The sequence below is a fragment of the Hyalella azteca genome, unplaced genomic scaffold, assembly GCF_000764305.2.
Source record: "Hyalella azteca isolate HAZT.00-mixed unplaced genomic scaffold, Hazt_2.0.2 contig6466, whole genome shotgun sequence".
Lineage (NCBI taxonomy): Eukaryota > Metazoa > Arthropoda > Malacostraca > Amphipoda > Hyalellidae > Hyalella > Hyalella azteca.
This window is the reverse complement of record NW_025936627.1, coordinates 3,245-22,732: the sequence shown is the minus strand read 5'-3', so window position 1 is coordinate 22,732 and position 19,488 is coordinate 3,245. Positions and strand designations below refer to the sequence as shown.

General features: G+C 35.9%; 1 protein-coding gene across 2 annotated transcripts; it reads right to left on the bottom strand.

Moving 5' to 3' along the window:
* Positions 1-3,832: 3,832 nt before the first annotated feature.
* LOC108680963 (zinc finger protein 425-like) lies at positions 3,833-9,758 on the bottom strand. 2 transcript variants are annotated; one of them, XM_047880847.1, is made up of 3 exons: positions 9,442-9,758; positions 8,472-8,581; positions 3,833-5,216 (listed from the first exon to the last, which is right to left on the bottom strand). In XM_047880847.1, the coding sequence occupies exons 2-3, from the start codon at positions 8,565-8,567 to the stop codon at positions 4,422-4,424; spliced, it is 891 nt and encodes a 296-aa protein (XP_047736803.1). In that variant the 5' UTR covers positions 8,568-8,581; positions 9,442-9,758; the 3' UTR covers positions 3,833-4,421. The 2 variants fall into 2 exon arrangements, with proteins under 2 accessions (XP_047736803.1, XP_018025384.1); XM_018169895.2 differs by lacking the exon at positions 9,442-9,758 and having other exon boundaries at positions 8,472-8,632.
* Positions 9,759-19,488: the final 9,730 nt, after the last annotated feature.

The window sequence follows — 19,488 nt, the reverse complement described above, 5'->3', positions numbered from 1 at the left end:
AAATAATTCCTTATGGAATGGGTTTGTGGCACAGCAGTTAACTTGCCTATTTTTGACGTTGCTCGAAAGAGTGAGCTTTTGGTGCCAAGTTTTAGTGGTAGATTTACTTTCTAAACAGGTACGCTATGTCATCTTATTTTAGATCATAAAGATCGAACAAACATTATTGAAGAATGATTGTTTGAATAGATAATTTACAAGAAATTTATAGCAAAGAATCTGTCAGTGTAAGTAAGTTCATTAGGTTTTCAATTTAATGTTACAGAGTCTCGCTCCATCTCTCAAAAAATTCATTAATACAAGTAAAGTCAGTCTATACGACTGAATTCACAACAAATGTGTTAAAAAGTAAATGTAATTAATTATTTTCTTTACTAACTTCGCCCTTCATTAACCAATTTAAGTTTTCATCGCTCGTGCAAAGTGAATCGTAATCATGAATAAGGCCAAAATGAATTGCTAACTGACGATGGATTGTTCAAAACCGGTGGAGTCTCCGACAAGTGTTCAATTAAAATATTGTGACTTGAAATTGTCTCTGTACATAACTTCTTCGTCAACGTCGTCAACGAGCAATTTAAACGTCGTTTGATGATAATATTCGTTTGAAACGGCCTTCATGCGAAACTAGATTGCTAAAGCTGACACGCAGCAAGCTTTAACATAACATAACATAGTGATGTCGGCGCTGAAGTGTAGGCCTGATGTGGCCTGTCGCCGATTCTTTTCCTTTTCGTGCCTTGTTCATAGATCTAAACTCGTGTCATTTGACCGGATATTTTCATGACTGACGATAGTTTGAAGTAGCTACTAGACCTGTCTCTTATACACATCTAGATGTGTATAAGAGACAGGTTGTAGAGGATATAATGAGAGGAGCAGTAGTTTAAAGAAAAAGTCCCACATGGGGATCATGGGCAAAAGGGTAATAAAAAATACTGATTATTTTTCGTCGGCGTTCTTATTATTATTTCCAAACTTATGAAGCAAGTATGTGTTATTAGTGCTTCTTCATAATGCTAAATGCACATTCCTTTATTTGTAACCACAAAATTAATCATGGTCAGTGTTTTTTATGTAATAAAATTTTGCATTCTTTCGTGCTTGAATGCCTTTTGGTTGAATTTTTNGTGGGAGAATGCTTAGTACTGTTGACGTGGGAGAATGCTTAGTACTGTTGGCGTGGGAGAATGCTTAGTACTGTTGACGTGGGAGAATGCTTATATAGTACTGTTGTCGCGTCAGAATGCCTTATATAGTTTTTAATTTGAAAAATCTAAGTACCGGTGGAAGGACTTAGTATTTTGGCGCACAAATGTTTTTTTAGCACTACTGTTAATTACAGTGCTGCAACACACACGCGATTGAAGATTGTCACGCGTCCGTAGGTAACAACGGTGCAAATTCTAAACTCGGTAATAAGCAAAGCCTGGCGTCAAGAGATCTGTGTTATGACGTCACCAAGAGATGCCCTATAGAGCGCACGATCTCACTGAACTTCTCACAGACAAGTCCGGGGCTAAATTATTATCATTTTCACGGATAATGAGAGACCGTGAGAGCCATTATAATGAGGATTGAACCCTAGCACTATCCAGCCTGGTCTAATCCAAATTAATTTCTAATTAAAACTCTTCCTACACTTGGCTTCATTTTATATCACATTTCAATATTGACTCGGCAAGGAAAAGAAATTTGTGCAATGGAATAAATGTTTATAACCAGCCAAAAATTCCATTTTGTCGATATTCATTACATCGACGGCTTATTAATATAATATATAGATTTGGTTTCGCATCAAAATACGAGAAAAATAAATACATAATATATTTAAATTTATTTACTTCAATATTATTAAAAAATCATCAAATTTTTGACATAAAAAATGTTGATATTATGAAAAAATACTATTCACAAAGTAAAATCTTGATTGAGCAAATCGCAGATCAAAAATCTTCAGAACTCTACTGACGCTAGAGTAGATAAAAAATTAGATTTCACAAATCTCCACGAAAAGTATCTTCTTTTTGATTATAGCGGGGCAGGTGGGGAAAGTTATGAAAATTATATCGCGTTGTTTCCACGAATATTACATAAATCAGTTTGACTAATATGAAGGTGAATCATGTGACTGATATCATTGTACAGATTTTTTCTAAACCGTATATACGGTGCGGTTTTTGTCCAAGTAAATATGAAAACTACTTAGCAAGTGAGGTCATTTAGAAACGTCATTTTCCCAATTACATATGACAATTGTAAAAGGAGAATTTGTCTATTTGTACCGGTATAAAATTTTATTAGTTATTTTACTTGGTGTTAAAACATATTGCTCTATAAGTTCTTCAAGCGATCTATGTCTTCAAACTGCCTAGTCTTGAACGATTCATTCACAAGTAATGATGCATCTTTCATTCCATATTTAGATTCACACTCCGCGTTAGTTAATCATTAATTAAATAAAAATTAATTAAAAATTAAATAATAATAATAATTAAAAATTAATTATTAATTAAGTTAATTATTAATTAAGTTAATTATTAATTAAGTTAATTTTTCTCACACAAGAATATTCATAGACAGTGAAATGTATATATAATGTCTTCTTGATAGGTTGTTCATGAAAGACGCTAGTTTTTTTGCACATTTTCTCATTTATGGAAAAAATGCCCTATTGTGCTTGTCATGTCCGTCCGTCTGTCCGTCCGTGACTTAACGTTTTCGTCGACGATAAAATGCGCTCCCTGTCACTCACTGCAGTGAGTAGTGAGTTATATTTTTTGCTCTCGCACAAGATCTTTTTGATCTGCAGTCTTTCACCTTTTCGTGCGACTGTTCACCACTGTTACTTGGCTGAATCTGATGCTCTGTACGGTTACATTCTTCACGGCCAGAATGTGTGGTTTGATTCACTGATGAATGTTCATTGAGAATGTGTCGCTGCAGGTCAGGTACTGACTTGCAGGAGCTAAGCTGGTGTCAGATTTGAACGCTGAACAAGAAAGCCTGCGTGGCGAGAGCTGGACGATCCAGGAATGCCTTCTCTGTCACCAGCTTCAGTAATTAAAACACGCTTGATATTCGGCGGAGCGGCGATGTTCCCGCTAGAAGTTTACTGCTACCTGCAAACAGATCCTCAGAATCTATTCTTTGAACTTAACGCCTCTTCTAACTCGACCGTGATGACACGGCCATAGCTTTCTTTCTTATCAATTCAAGTATGATGCCATCCAACTATTCAAAATTTAGTAACATCTAAAATATCCAACCGTGTTTCTATGTGATTTTGAGTGAATATTTATAATGAGCATATTAATAATGGAATCGCCGTTGCTTCTATATTAGGTAGGTACCTACCTGGCGATGAAATTATCTAGTTGCGGAAGTAACAAAACTGTCATCAGCAACCATTCAGAGCGTCGCATTCATACATGAGATTTATACGTACAAATAATTCATCACTATAATAGAGAGCGATGTATCGAATACCGAAAGACAATGAAAGATATTACAAGGTAACCTACTAATCTTGCATTCGCAATGACCTAACCCTGCCAATAAGACCAGAAGTCAGAAGCTACGGCAGCAGCGCGACTCTTACGAAAATACGAACCCAAACGATGGAAGATAAATGAAGATTGGACGAAAAACCTGTTCAGCTTTCTGTCTTCAAGTAATTTATGAATCTTACACTCTGGAAAAACTATGTAAAATGTAATTTTTCTGTTCATAAATTAATCTGAAACGCATTCAATCCACCGACAGCGTCTGTAGTAGCTTGACTGGAAATTCCCTGCCAACGAGAGATAATCAAGGAAAATAAATGCGTACGCTCGAACATATCTTTATTGCAAACCAAATATGTGTATTATGGATACACATTGCAGTTTCATTGAAATTAATATATACTGGAATAAATATAGAATATTAAGAATACTCAGTCAGATCATATAAAGGTATAAAGACAAATAATTTTCTCAAGAAATATTCGTAAATTGTGCAAATTTCAGATCACAAATAGTACGCAATACGCTGACAGCAAGTTGCAGAGCAAGACGCTGACAGCAAGATTTTCGTAGTAAATATATTCTCCTGTATAAAAGGGATTAAAAAGACGTTAAAAGTAATTTGTCAAAAATCTCAATAAAAGTCTCAAAAGGGAATTAATTCATATGTGACATGGGAACTTTGTTCTTGATTTAATTTTCTGCTAAAACATGTTGATCTATAGCGACTTAGACATTCCTAGCCTTAATTAGGCTCTAATGAAAGATGAAAACCCTCGCCAACAGATGAAAGTCAATAAGTGATATATACTGAACAGTAAATTATGTTACTGAGGACGCAGTAACGTGGTTCTAATGATGGATGATCGCTATGAAAACGTTAAAGTTAAAAGAGAATTATTGACAGAAGCACGTTTAAACTTGCGGGCTGGCACGGGGTTCCTCCGCGGGGTGCTTATCAGCAACGTGACGAATTAGACGAAGTTCTGATAGATATGAATTATCGCACTGCGAGCAACGAAAAAAGTATATTTTTTTATGTTTGGAGAGAACATGTTTCTCTAGCCGTTCTTTGACCACACAAGAATAATTGCACTCGGCGCACTGAAGAGGTCTCTCAGATGAATGAATGTAAAGAATGTGCCTTTTCATATTGCTTTTTATGACACAACTGTATTCACACATTGAACACTTGATAGGTTTCTCCACCGAATGTTTATGGAGAACGTGAATCTTCAAGTTTGATTTTAAGGCACAAGAATATTCACATTCCATGCAGCGATGCGGTCTCTCTGCTGAATGCTTACGGAAAACGTGTTGATTTAACCGTTTTTTACCGACACATGAATATTCACACTGCGCGCACTCTAATTTCTCCTTTTTGTAATGTTCAGGAGAAACGTTAGTTTTCAATTCATCCGTTCCCGCGCAAGAACTTCCTGATCTGCGGTTGTCTACCTTTTCTCGCGACTGTTCACCACCGTTACTTGGCTGAATCTGATATTCAGCACTGCTGCATTGCTCACGGCCAAAATGTGATGTTTGATTCACAGATGAATATGAATGCTCATAGAGGCGGCGCCGCTGCAGGTCAAAAGATTCAGTAATATATTCGGTGCGTGGCTTGGGGCTGGACGATCCAGAAACACCATCTCTATCACCAGCTTCATCTGGAGCTCCTTCAGATGTTGATAACTCTCCGCTGCCGTGCTGGTAACAGAGACAAAAATACATTTTTATTAGAAAAAAAGTCTACTATGCATACAACAAAACTTCTACTATACAACAACTCAATAAGCCTTCCAATACTATTAGTTATTGGTCACTGATTGGACTTTGCTTCGAAACTGCATTTTCCTATTTCCAACCGTTTTAGTCGTTATGAACCGTTCATGAATTCTTATTATGATTTAGTAGGAAAAACAAAATTTATTACGTTTATGACATAGATTGGTCCAGGTTCTACGATTGATACATTTAAAAAAGTTAAAATATTCTAGAAAACTTCCGAATTGTTTAATTATCTTTGAGTTTAATTAGCTTGTATATCCACGCACTTTTCACATAAATTTAGTAACTATGAAGTCAATGATAGTATCGTTGAAGGAACGAGCACGGCGCGAAATAAAATCATCGGAATTACTGCCACTGTCGCAGCAGCAGCTTACAGCAACGAGCTGAGAGTATTACAAGTGAAAATTAACCACCACGGCTTCATGCAATATTATGGCCACGACACGGCTACTTTAGGAACAGTACGGCCGTTTTTACGACGTTCGTGATCGATACGGTTATACGTCGTACCATTCTAGGTGATCGCACAACAGATCAGCGTATTAACGTAAAATTCTTCAACGCGAAAAGAGAATAAAAATATTTAATTCCGATGCAATTGGTTCAAGTTTTTGTTTAGGAGAATTAGAAGTGATGAGGTGCTGTAGGCAATGATCAAACATCGAATCTATAGATAGGTACACGTCTCTATGTTTTTTGTAATTGAGTTTATGTTTAATTGAGCTGCGTCTTCATTTATGAAGTTTTATTTACATGTAAGTAGTGCTTAATTTCGATCCCCATATTCTCTAGCCGACGTTGAATATAAAGAAACAGGTATATATAATTACAAAGCCCATGTAAGCAGACAGTAGAGTCAATTTCTAACCGCGTTAAACATTGTATTTTCGATTTTCCGTAAATTAATTTTCTCAATTCAATTGTCTCAATTCAATTATTAATTTGTGTTCGAACTACCTTCTAGTCGAAGTGGAACCACGGACGAATCAGCATAATATACTCCCATTGGTTCGCCTGCCCAAGACCACCACTGCCCTGGATGCATGTAATGGACCATCATGATTCCTGCCTCCCGGAACGTAGCATTCAACACTTCTGAACAATCATATACCGGCCGTGCGTATAACAGCCACCAGCCCCCAGGGGAACGGCCACTCGTCGAAGGAAGATAAATGTTGGAACAGAACTATGCTATCGAAACCTAACCTCAGATGCGGTGAACGTAAAATTACGTAATTAAATGATGCCCGGAAGTCATCCTCGAGCCGCGGTCTGGTGGTTCACGGCCGGTTTTGGTGCATGGCTGCCCTCCCCTCCCATCAATGCAAGAAATTATAAGACAAAATGAAATAATTGACTACTTGAGCGCTCCTCAAGATCTATCGGGAGCCGCGACATTATCAGCAGATTCTTAATTTGGTAGTTTGAATGCACTGTGTTTTTATTCAGTGAATTAATAATATCCGTTTATTCAACCATACAATCATTACGTGGCAACAAAAAAGCGTTTAGTGTTTTAAGTCTTCGTAGTGTGAATCAGAGATAACTGATAAGAGTGACTTCTGCACTAGGTAAGGTGTTCACTGTTTATCCTACTACATCACAGCCAAAACCTGTACGTGGACCTGAGGACATGAAAAAATTTAAGAGTGTCATTATCAGAAGAGATACTAATATGTGGATATGATAGTTAGCGTTCAAAATTAAAACATAATAGATTTCTGTCTATACCATGTGAACTTTTTCATTTACGTCGGCTTCTTCTGAGAATTGTTTTATATCTCATCGACTGGCTTCAAGGAATTCTCACCTGAATTTGTGGGGTCTGGAGATTGAACACAAGCTTTTGTGTCTGAACAATAAATTGAAATCAAAGCGTCGTTTCACATAATTCAGTAGTTTAGTCATAAACGAAAGCATAACAAAGGTAGAGAGTATTGTCATGATCTCAGCCATGCTGCGCTCCTTACTGTCGAATAACCCACATGTTTACTAGCGCTTCAGCTATTTAGCTATTTCGCACCGAAAGTCAAGATGAATATCACCAAAGTGATGGAAGGTCTCAATTATCGAAAGTTTCTCTAATCAAAAATTGTTCATCACCCACAAGGGGCGGAAGGTCTCAATTGTCCAGTCCGCTGAAGCTGGCTCGAAGGAAGCAGCTAAGGTGCCTGTACACAGGGATAGTAGCAGCCGCTAGTTCATCCGCCGCTTTAACTGTCCACGCTATACTAGCCTCGTGTATAGGGGATTCAGCCGCTTCAGAGGCATGCGCCGGCAAGTGCCCGAGACGCGGCCGCGAGAGGGACAACGATGTGTTGATTTCTTCGCTGGAGAAGTGGCTAGTAACGCTGATTAAGCCACGGTGAGAGCATCTGTGCCGCTCTTGTGAAGTATCTTGGGTCAAGTGAATTCTGGCTTGTTTGAACGGTGATGGTTCTAAGAAGAACCAAACAAAGCGGATTCCGGACGATATTCACTTATTCTTTGAAATTTTCTGAAAATATGAATTAAAGTGCAATGTTTGCTATAATGCGAGAGAGAAACGAGCATTTTTAAACTGAAAGAAGACCTTATTATTCAGGGTTTAGTTGTTCCCGACGTAACATTTTTAAGGGCTAGAATAAAGAGTATAAAAACGACGTACAGACTCGAGTTGTTGAAGGTCCTCACTCGACGGCTTTTAACGACGCACTGACGGGCGCGAAATGCCGCGAACGAGAAGATAGCGGCCCCTTACTCTCCTCGTGTACAGGCTTCCTTGCTGGATAGTCACCAAGCGACCGACACTTGCCAGATTTACTAGCCGTCTTCACTATCCCCGTGTACAAGCACCTTAGCATCTCAGAGAGACGAAGTGACAAGGAGAGACAGGTGAAAAGCAACAGAAACGAAAACACTCGAACATGAAGTCGCTTACACGTGGCGTCGGCCGCCCGCACGAGAGCGACAGAGAAGGGAAATGTAAGGAATCCTACCTACATAATAACTTAATGTAAGGAATCCTACCTACATAATAACTTAACCCCACAACTGAGACCTGCAGTCAGACACCGCGAGCTTAGCGGTGGGGCGCTCAGGAACAATCCCCCTTATAGGAGCGCGAAATCCCAGGACTTCTGACGATCGTGTTACTTTTCGAATGATTCCTTATTGAAATACTTTGCTCACCTCCAGCTCTTGTATGGCAGCTTCAGCAATCCCTCGAGGGGTGCTCGGCTCATCGCACCAGGCCGTCAGAAATGGGGCATCAGATTTGTCTTCCATCAGATTCTGCCTTACTGCGCAATCGTTGACAGGACGTGATATGATTTTATTTTCTACTCTGATCTAGCATAAATGAAATTATATTGATTATTTCAAAGTCAAGTGTTACCCCAAACAGTGCATGAAAAAAATAAACTCGTTGCTTAGACTTAGAATGAACTTAAAAAATATCATCGAGCTCGTTTGCATAGTCGTAGTCGAAAAGTTCAGATTTATTGCCAGAATTTGCGAAGCCCAAATAAACAGTTCTATACGACGACCAATGAAGGCTTTAAGATAACAGAAAGTAATGTTTTGGGTATTATTTTCATTTGTACATCTCTGAGCCTGAGATATATACTAATGCAGCTACACCATTCATGTCTACGGCAACTTTTTGTTCTATAGCAGCAGTTTTGCACACCCGGACTATTTAAACATTTTTGAAAGCTAAATAATTTATTTAACTTTTATTCAGGCTTGAGGGTTCGTCTAGTCTGCATTTTTTTTATTTTGTAATTCTCACTAAATTTGTTGAATGGACCGAAGTAGTCAAAATTTGGGCGACCTCAGCGGAATATTGAAGCTGTTCAGACGATACCACGATTCCAGATGCGTCGCGTAGCATCCAGCTTCAAATTTTACTCAACCACGCAAGATGTTCATGCAAAGCTCGAAACTTCATCTGCTCTGCAGCCACACTTTGCCTGGCTAGCAATTCCACCATTTATTATTTTGGAAGCCGAGGCATGGTCAGTTACACCAACGGAATTATTTTGTTAAGGGGCGTATTTTAGACCACATTGGGAAGTCGAACGCTTCGTAAACAAAGAATGAAATACCAGAAGACTTATTGTGGATCACATCAATGATTTTTCACAAGCTCAGCCCAAACCTTCTATGCAGCCGACGATAGTGACGTGGGGATGACGTAATATGTTCCACTCGCGACACCAACGATGGCAAACGCGGCTATGGCTACAGTACTAATCTTTTTCTACACGTTAGGAGACCAATTATTAATTATAATTACTAATCGACATTTAGTTACAACTTTCCACGAATTTTTCACGCGAATTTAAAATGTACTTATGTTTCACGATTTTTCTTCGAATCAAAAAGTTGATCGTCTTAAAGTCTATACTCTACAGGCACAGATTACCTAATTTCGAAATTGTTACATAACAGTGTAAATGAAGTAATCAAACACTTCAACACACAAAACTTCAACAAGAACAAATTGCATAGCTCTTCCGGTGTGCCTGGTCATCTGATTCTTCATCGTCGTTGCCGAGTTGATTAAGTTAATAAATTCCGCTCGGTGTCTGATCGTTAATGTATTGCTAGCTGCTTTTTGGTCTAGGTTTCGTATGTTGAATGCGAAATTATTTTTTTATCAATTCATTGAGATAATGTCATAATTTCACATAATTATTTTTCGAATTTAGGTAATGATTTCGCGCGTAAAACTAACATGACCAGAAATATTCAATCACACAAATAATCTTTTCCGGGGAAGTTGACGCATGTTCTAGTTAATCTAGTATATCAAGTTTTATGTTATTTGGGGGGTGGTGACTTCAAATTTAGTATTACTCATCATCTCTCATTTCTTAGATGTGCACAGTTGGCAAGAACCGTATCACTGCTACGGTACACTCAGTAACAGAAGATATGCTTTCTTGTGTGTGGGGCGAGCTTGGCTAGCGTTTAGATGTTTGCCGTGCAGCACAAGGGGGACATATTCAATATTTATGAATATGTTTAAAATGTGGATATTTCTCTTTCTATTGGTGTATAAATAATTCATGGTTAATTCATACTTAAACAATTCCGAATTTTTTAAATTGAGTCCATTATTTAGAATAACCCTGTACTATAAAACTTCGATCCTTGTGTAAAATCGGTGATAGGCTGAACTTTAGCGCCTATGGAACTCTATACTGTACTAAGACGCAGTACATTAATAAATTTCCTGCGAAAGTAGCGGAAATATTTTATAGTTTTTTTTAAGGTTTGCTATTTTTTATATATATAGTATCAAAACATATTCCGTAATTTTACTAGGTAATGAAATATCAATATACCAGAAAACCGATTGTTTGCACAGTTAGAGTGCATCATATTTTATTTTCTACCTAAGGCACCCATGACGACGTTCATATTTTCTACGAGAGTCACGTAGAAAAAGATTTTTTATCAGTAACATCAGCAAAACGAAAAATCAATGCCCAAGATATATTGGAACTGAAATAATTCGTTCAATATTTGTTCATATTTGTGTTCATCAGAAAGACAAGCCTTTATATCAAATTACCGCTCAGTTCATTCTCGGCCTTCTTGTGTCTGCAATTTCCTGAGCAGACCAGCGGGGCTCCAAGCCTGTATTCGGGTTCAATGAGTATTGAGTAGCAAGTCTGTCTTCCAGATCCATGTTAATTGCTGTAGCTTGCCATAGAATTAATTTAAAATCTATATCGGATCACTGAAATTTAAAAGAGATTATGCTCGTTATTTTATCCAATATTCAGGTGATATATATATCGCTTATTTCGAAGTGAGCAAAAGTATAGAAATAAAATCTGTATTCCATCTGCAAATGCGATTAATTAGTGCTTTTACTTTAAAAACTTACTACATTTTGTACGGTGGTGAGTCTGCTGCCTACAATGTCAGGACGAAAATGTCCTTTAGGCAATTTTGTTTATGGTGATTGGATAATTTTGACGTCACTCGCATGAGTGACCTGCTAATCTCATACGAATGAATTAACACATTGGGTGTCTTAAAACACACACAATGCATTTCAAGAGCTACATCAGGCGTTTCAAGAGATCCATCATACATCTCATCACACACATCGGGCCTGTCATGAGACCTATATGGTATATAGTGGTAATACGTCTAGGCCCTGAGACTAGCATCGTGGGTGCTATGACAAAGCATTTATAAACTAGTTAATGGACATGGATTATGATCGATGTAAACGAAAACTATTGAACCATTACTCCACACAAACGAAGTTTCAAACAAGTATTATAGACAATTGAGGCTCAAATCGAAAATTACCTGGGAATTTAATAACAACAAATTTCCAATATAAATTTGTGACATTTTTAATGAAACTTTTCAGAGTTCAGCTCCATCTTCATTGAAATTTTCAGCCAATTAAGTGTAATATACCTGAACTATTAGCAAAAAATAATTGAGTTGCGAATCAATGTTATCTCTTATCATTAATTACATAGTTGATAACAATCGTTATTTATTCTTATATACCTCAATATTTCTACTAAGAAATCAATAAAAAAAATATCCTATATTGGTGTCTTCTCTAACTTCTCGTTTCATTAGTCAAATGACCCAATAATAATTATGTGAAGATTTAATCGTTACATTTGCTCATACCCAACTTACTTAATTTTTTAATTGATGATGGAGCTGAGTTCTAAAAAATTTTCAATTAAAATATAATGAATTTATCGGCATTTTCTCTACTGGCCTAAACTCGATATTTCTCTCTAGCTACGGCCGAATGTAAGGTCACTCTTAGGAGTGACGTTGAAAATAAGAAACAAGAAGTGACAAGAATATTTAAGGGACATATTTCGTCCAATGCTGGAGACGCGAAATCACGCACGGACAAAGTTTAAATAGTTTTCCATGGTCGTCATCAAATTAATACTCTCCTCATCCAGAAAACAGATAAACGGTTTAAAATACTATTTCTCCCATAATTTTTAATAATTTCTCTCGATAATTTTTCACTCATCAGTCGTCCCTGACAGAGTGTGTTTTACCTCTAGAAATCGTGTAGAATATTATTTTTATAAATGTACTGCGAAAGTGGCGGAAATATTTTCTTTGTTTTTTCACTCTTCGGCGAAAAGCAATATAAATTTTTCTGACTGCTGTTTTCTTGGTAACTCTAGTTTCGAAACATATTTCGTAATTTTATAATATAATCATTTTTCAATCTACCATAAAACCGATTATTTTGCACAGTTTAGCACTCCGTCATGTTTAATCTTTTACCGAAGATACCCATCATCGCGATAATATTTTCTACGGTAGTCACGTAAAAAAAGTTATTGAACAGAAACATAAGTAAAACAGAAAATTTGTACTCGAACATATTATAATTGAAATAATTCGTTTTCATCAGAAAGACAAGCATTTATATCAAATTAACACTCAGCTCATTCTCGGATAGCTTGCCTTCTTGTGTTTGTGATTTCCTGAGCAGACCAGCGGGGCTCAAAGCCTGTATTCGGGTTCGCTGAGTGGTAGGCTTCTTCGATGAACAATCCGATTGCTTCAGCTTGCCATAAAATAAATGTACAAGCTACGTCGAATCATTGAAGTTAAAGGTGGATTATGCCATCAGTTTATTCAAAATTCCGATTATTTCTTCATCACCAATTTTGATGCGGATGAAATTTTTGAGTGCTTATACATGATTCATCTTTTAATGCAATTAGTCGATGATTTTACATTAAAAACTTAGTATACTTTTTACGGGCGTGAGAAGCCGTTTCAAAATTTAGTAGTTTTCGCAGCTATCTTTCGCATTAATGCAAATTTTTGACGTCACTCGCATGATTGACCTACTAAACTGATACGAAAGATTAAACTAGATTAAAAATTTAGGCAGAAGACTGAGACTAGCATCGTTACATGTATGAGAAAGCATTAGAAAACTTGTATTCTATACAAATGAAGTTTCAAACAAGTCATATGGATACATGAGGCTCAAAAATCTACCAAGGTATTTGATTAAAAAAACTCAATATAAATTCATGATATTTTTAATGAAACGTTTCATAGTCCAGCTCCATTTTCATTTAAAAATTTTAATCAATCAAATGTAACATACTTGTATTATTAGCAAATATTAATTGAGTAGTGAATCAAGTTCTTTTATCATTAATCATATCATAGATCACAATAGATATTTATTCCGATATACCTCGGTTTTATGCCCAGTATAGTATATAGCAAGTAACCAGAAAGTGATAAAATAAGTCCCAGATTAGTTTCCTCACTAATTCATTAGCTAATTAGTTTCTTCACTAATTCATTAGCTAATTTGCTCAATAATCTCTTTATTTAACTTAATCATAATAATTTATTCGCAATAGTTTTTTATTTGATGCTGGAGCTGATATCCAAAGCATTTTCAATCAAAATATGGTGAGTTTACTCGGCATTTTCTCTACTGTTAACCTCTCAAATAAGAATATAAACATCGTTCGACGTTAATATTTGTTTGAATCTGCCTTCGTTTACTTCCTATCTTTCCAGTAATTTTGTGCTCCAGCTATTATACATTGATATCTAAGACTTGCTTCATGCGAGTATCTATTCCTTTTTAATATCTCACTCCATCAAGGGACACCAAGTTTAAAGTAGAACTTAATCATCAAATATTGTACAGCCAACATTTTCTTAAAACCACCTAGCGAGGTGAACCACAGCCAGCAAAATTTTACATAGTTTTCAGAGGAAGTAATCAAGTTTGGGCCATTTGTTTCCCAGAAACGAATAAACAGTTGAACCTATCGTTCCTTCCGTAGTGAAAACACATTTGACACTATAAATTTTGTACAAATTCCTTTGTACCATGCTATTTGTTTCTGAAATTTGTAGGATATTGATTAATTATATTTTATAGCAAACTATTTCAACCTCAAAATTCCAGAAGTTATATCCGCAGCTTCGGATCTGTATACGTAGCTGTGGCATTGCTAGGTTGCTCATAAAATTAGGCTCCGCTCCATCTGATGATATTCGAAGAGAATAAAACTTGAAAATTTTACATGTGAAACCACGAGTGAATTTCTTGCTACTCGTACATAAATGAACATTCGACACAAACTGATTCGACAATCAGTTTTTACCAAAGATATCCATCACTTTCTTGCAATTTTCTAGTAGTGCGTTAAAAAACATAGTCATTGCATTGATGAACTAAGCTAAACTGCAAAGAATGGGGGAATCTCGGGTTAGAAATATGAATCATGGTTGAACAAGAATCAACAAGGATATTAATTCAGCCATAAGCAACAAAAATTGCTATAGGACATATTCCGTCCTTCGATAGCGAAGCTGAATCACTAAAACTTAAATATTACATAATTTGTAGTAAATGATATCAATTGAATAATTTTTAGTATCCATAGAACAAAGAAATTGTTGAAAATATAGTAAACTCTAAAATAGTTCATTTTACTCTTTTTTACTCTCGAAAATTGCTTGTAATCTTTCAATTATTTTATCGCAGCTTATAATAACTTGGATATTTCTGAGACTGTCGGCACACGCAGCACACTTTGGCTCTAAATAGTAAATACATAGCTTTTGCTTTGCTAGTCTGCTATTTAAATTACACCAGCTTCATCTAATATTATTTGAAGAGAATATTACTTATTGCTATCCCAAATCAGATCAAACTCTGTAGTTCTTGTTAGCCTAGCCCTAGCTGACCATCCAACCATGCGTCATTTTTACCGAAGATACCCATTACTAAAATCGAGCTAATATTATTGCTAGGCTTCCTGTCGAGAAAATATACTGTAAATTAAATGAAAATTCCTTCCAAATTTTACTTAATTTTATGAGTTTACAATCCATTTCAGCTTTGAATATGTTCCCGATCGAATATCGTTTTCTACGTTCTGGTAGTGAACAAAGTATTTATTTATGGGTATCTGTGGTAGGATCCAAACCTAAATCCGTCCAGATTTAGATAACTTTCAGCCATTCATTTTTTCGTCCGTAATTTGTTTCTGAAACTTAAGATGGAAGACAAATATGGAACGAACGGCGCCATTTACTCTCGGCCTTCGCCTACGGACCATCGACCTCCTGTTCTTTAGTGCATGCTCAGGATGATGGATGCTGATGCGATAATTGCTTCAGCCAAGAGCCAACTTTATGTTGAGAATGGCATAGTTGGTCATGAAATGAGATGAGATTACTTTATACGAAAATTGAGGCTGAAGAAAATTTAAATTGAAAGTAACTCAAATTTTCAATGAAAACTTTTATATGATGAATAAATTGTAGTATATTCTCACTCAAACTGACTAGTTGGATTTATAAACTGTTAAGTTTGAAACTTCTACTAAAAACTAAGTAAACTTTATACGGTAATGATTCAGATTCGCCTAACATATTTATATTAAATTGCATAAAAATCATAGTAATTAATTTTGAAGTCGCTCGCTGGAGTGACCCTAGAATCAAATGATCATACGTTGCAGTTGAGATTGTCTCATAACTACAGACGTTGATCGTCCAAGTCACACCTTAGGATATTAGTTAAATATTAACTGCAAATGAAGCGTGAATTCCTCACTAACGAAAAATGTATTAGCAATGAAAATGTAAAAAATTCCCAAAATTTTTATTTAAAATGTTTCGATGGCTAAAAATGTTTCGATTAAATTTTTAAGAATTATATTTAAACCTAAATTGACCAATGAAAAGAGAAGTTACGAAAAAACCTACTTAGGTACATTTTATTTGATTGCTTGTAGACTGGAATTTTTCAAAAGATATAGGAGTAGGACTCTAAAATGTTTCATTGAAAATATGATTATATTATGTTCTTCTTTCCTATGCAATTAATTACTAGATAATTTTCACGTACATGCACCGCGTGCGTGTAGGTGAATTTCGATTAACTGCTGATCAGCGCGAGCGCTAAAATCAATAATATCGCCCCAGGCGGCGAAATTTGTTGACGGCACATATGGAGTAAGCGTTTTGTAAAGTGAATATATATTTACATAGCAAGACTTCTATGGGTTAAAGATGTTACGTATATTCGCTTCAGAAGGTTTGGAATTCACGATTTTCTTTGTCTTATTAGGAGCGTTTTCTGTAAAACAAGCCACGCACAACGGCACAAGCTGGTAACATAAAATTATTATTGCATATACTGTAAGTAATGACTGAAGGCAAACTAATTCATTTCAAACATAGGTCACGACATTACAACAGTTGTACATAGCGGTCATCATACCTGGAAATGTGCAATTTTCCGGCATTTCTCTGCGCAAAGCCAGTGGACCGCGCAGTTTGCTTGGAAAAATCTCAATCTTTTCACTTAGCGCAGATGGTCCCGCAGAATATGTGAGTAATGTGACCTTGCCTGCCGTCGCATCGTTTTGCTGTAACAGTTGACCTCTGTTTATTATCTGAAGTTAGTAGCTAGATTATATGCGTTTGACCTCTTTTTTTCAACACTATTGATTTCAACCGCGTGGCGATCCGCTCAAGCGCAGCAAATTAGTATGGACTATTTGACGTGAAATCAAAATTTCGTATTATTTGTTAGACTCACTGATTTATTGCTTTATTTATTATAAGTGTAATTTGAGAGAAATATTACCAGAAATATTTCTAGTAGAAATTAGGTCAGTGATAATTAGTAATTATTACCAATTGTTTTCATCTCTCATTGCGATATGATTTCTTGATTCTAAAAATTCGATTTACCTACGTTTAGATAATAAAAACCGTCAAAGGATTCAATGTATGCATTAGAACTACGCGCGGTTCGCGTAAAAACACGGCTCGTATTTACCAAATTTGCGATGAGACAGGCCTGCAGCGAGACCATCACCTGCGTTATAGAACAACTTCTTCCTAGTTGTACCAATTTACGAACATAGAGCCATATTTTTGTACAAACAAGGCAGGAAATGCTTTCCTAAACAAGCGTTACGTCGTGACAAGCATTTCTCACATTCTCGCGTTTTAGCTCAGTGTCCTAATTTAAGCTATGACCATTTTTTTCTTATGTGCTACGAGAAAATTGCAAAAATTTATGGGTATCTTCGCTAAAAAGTTATGTATGGTCAGGTCACTGAGGTGATCAACTTGCCTAGGGAAAAGTCAGCAGTAAAATCTAACTTGAGGAATTTATAGGTAAAATAATTCTACTTACAAACAATCAAATGGATAGGAACTTAGTTTCTAGAGCAGACTAGCGGGGCCGAAAGCTCGTTTTCGACTATGTAGATGGGCATGTAATTCCGCGTAAAATATTCCAACTGGCATAGTTAGCTATAAAAAATTATTGAAAAATTTTGGCCGTATATCATGTTTCAAAATTATTAAACGTAGAAATTGATTATAAAATATAATGCACTCAAATTACACAATTCATTGTTCATTACCTTTTACGAACCTAATTCTTGATTTGAATGTAAAACAATCAATTTTGGTACTTTTCTCACTAAAATCCTAGTAAACTTTCTACGGTCATGATTAATTACTGCACGAATTTAAGTTTTCTATATTTCACTTTTTCCCTTACCTATTTTTGAGATTGCTCGAAAGAGTGAACTTATCGTACCAAGTAACTGCGGTAGATGGGCTTTCTAAGCAGGCATGCTATGTCAACTGTTTTATGAAAGCATTCGAAAAATAGTCTTTAGAATAATTTAAGTTTGTTGATCTCAATGAACACTATCATAATGACCGAACAAACATTATTGAAGAAAAATTGTTTGAATAGATTATTTACAAGAAATTAAAGCATTGAAATTGTCAGTGTAAGTTCACTAGGTTATAAATTTTATGTTACGGAGTCCCGCTCCATCACTCAAAAAATTCAATAATACAAGTAAAGTCAGTCTATACGACTGAAATTACAGCAAATGTGTTAAAACTACATGTAATTAATTATTTTCTATACTAACTTTGCCCTTCATTAACCAATTTAAGTTTTCATCTCTCGTGCAAAGTGAATCGTAATCATGAATAAGGCCAAAGTGAATTGCTAACTGACGATGGATTGTTCATAACCGGTGGAGTCTCCGACAAGTGTTCAATTAAAATATTGTGACTTGACATTATCTCTGCACATAACTTCTTCGTCAACGAGCAATTTTGACGATAATCGTCAAAATTGCTGAGAATGACGAGCATCGTTTGACGATAATATTCGTTTGAAACGGCCTTCATGCGAAACTAGATTGCTGAGGCTTGTTACGTGCGAAAAATTATTTATTTCTTTGCAAGTCGTGGAAGCCTTAAATCAATATTTATCGCTAAACGCAGCCAAATTTTAGGTCACGCATAGATTCTACGTTGAAAATAAGATATACAATCAGCAGAAATATTTTTAAGAAAAATATTTCACACAAAGCTACAGCAGCGGAATCACAGCCAAATAAAGTTTAGATAGTTTACCATGGAAGTCATCAAATTAACACTCTCTACATCCAAAAAAACAGAAAAACGGTTCAGAATACGATTCGTTTCGTAATTTCCAGTGATTTTTACGATCAATTTTTGTCACATCACAGAGCAAAATGTGTTTATACCTTCAAAAATCGTGTACAATTAGTCAGATGTATTTTATGACTAACTAAAAAATTTGAAAATTTCAGAAGCTGTATGCGCACGCAGCAAGCTTCTGCTCCATATACCACGTGGTTTTAGCTTTGCTAGTCTGTTATTTAAATTAAAATCAAGTTCTTCGGATAATATTTGAAGGAAACAAAATTTATCGATGCCTCAAATCATATCAACTGTAATTATTGTTGACCACAACCAACCGACCATGCGTTATTTTTTTACCAAAGACACCCATTACAGTACTGCAAATTTCTAGAAGTATACGAGAAGAAGTAACTGTACAAGCGAACTAAGCTAAACTGCAAAGAACTTGGGCCATTATTAGAGCTAAAGAACAAGAGAGGGATGCACGTGAAGGTCACTGCAGGAGAACATATACACTCCCTTGCTTCATCAAGAGAAATGTGGCCCTAATTTAATTTACATTGTCGTATTGCAGTAATTTAGCCCGATCATGAACACAAAGTTGCGAATATAAGAATTGCATAGTTTGTCATAAAATAAAAACAAAATTATTTTATACAAGTATTGGAGTTGAAAATCACTGGAGTGTGAAGTATAATATCGA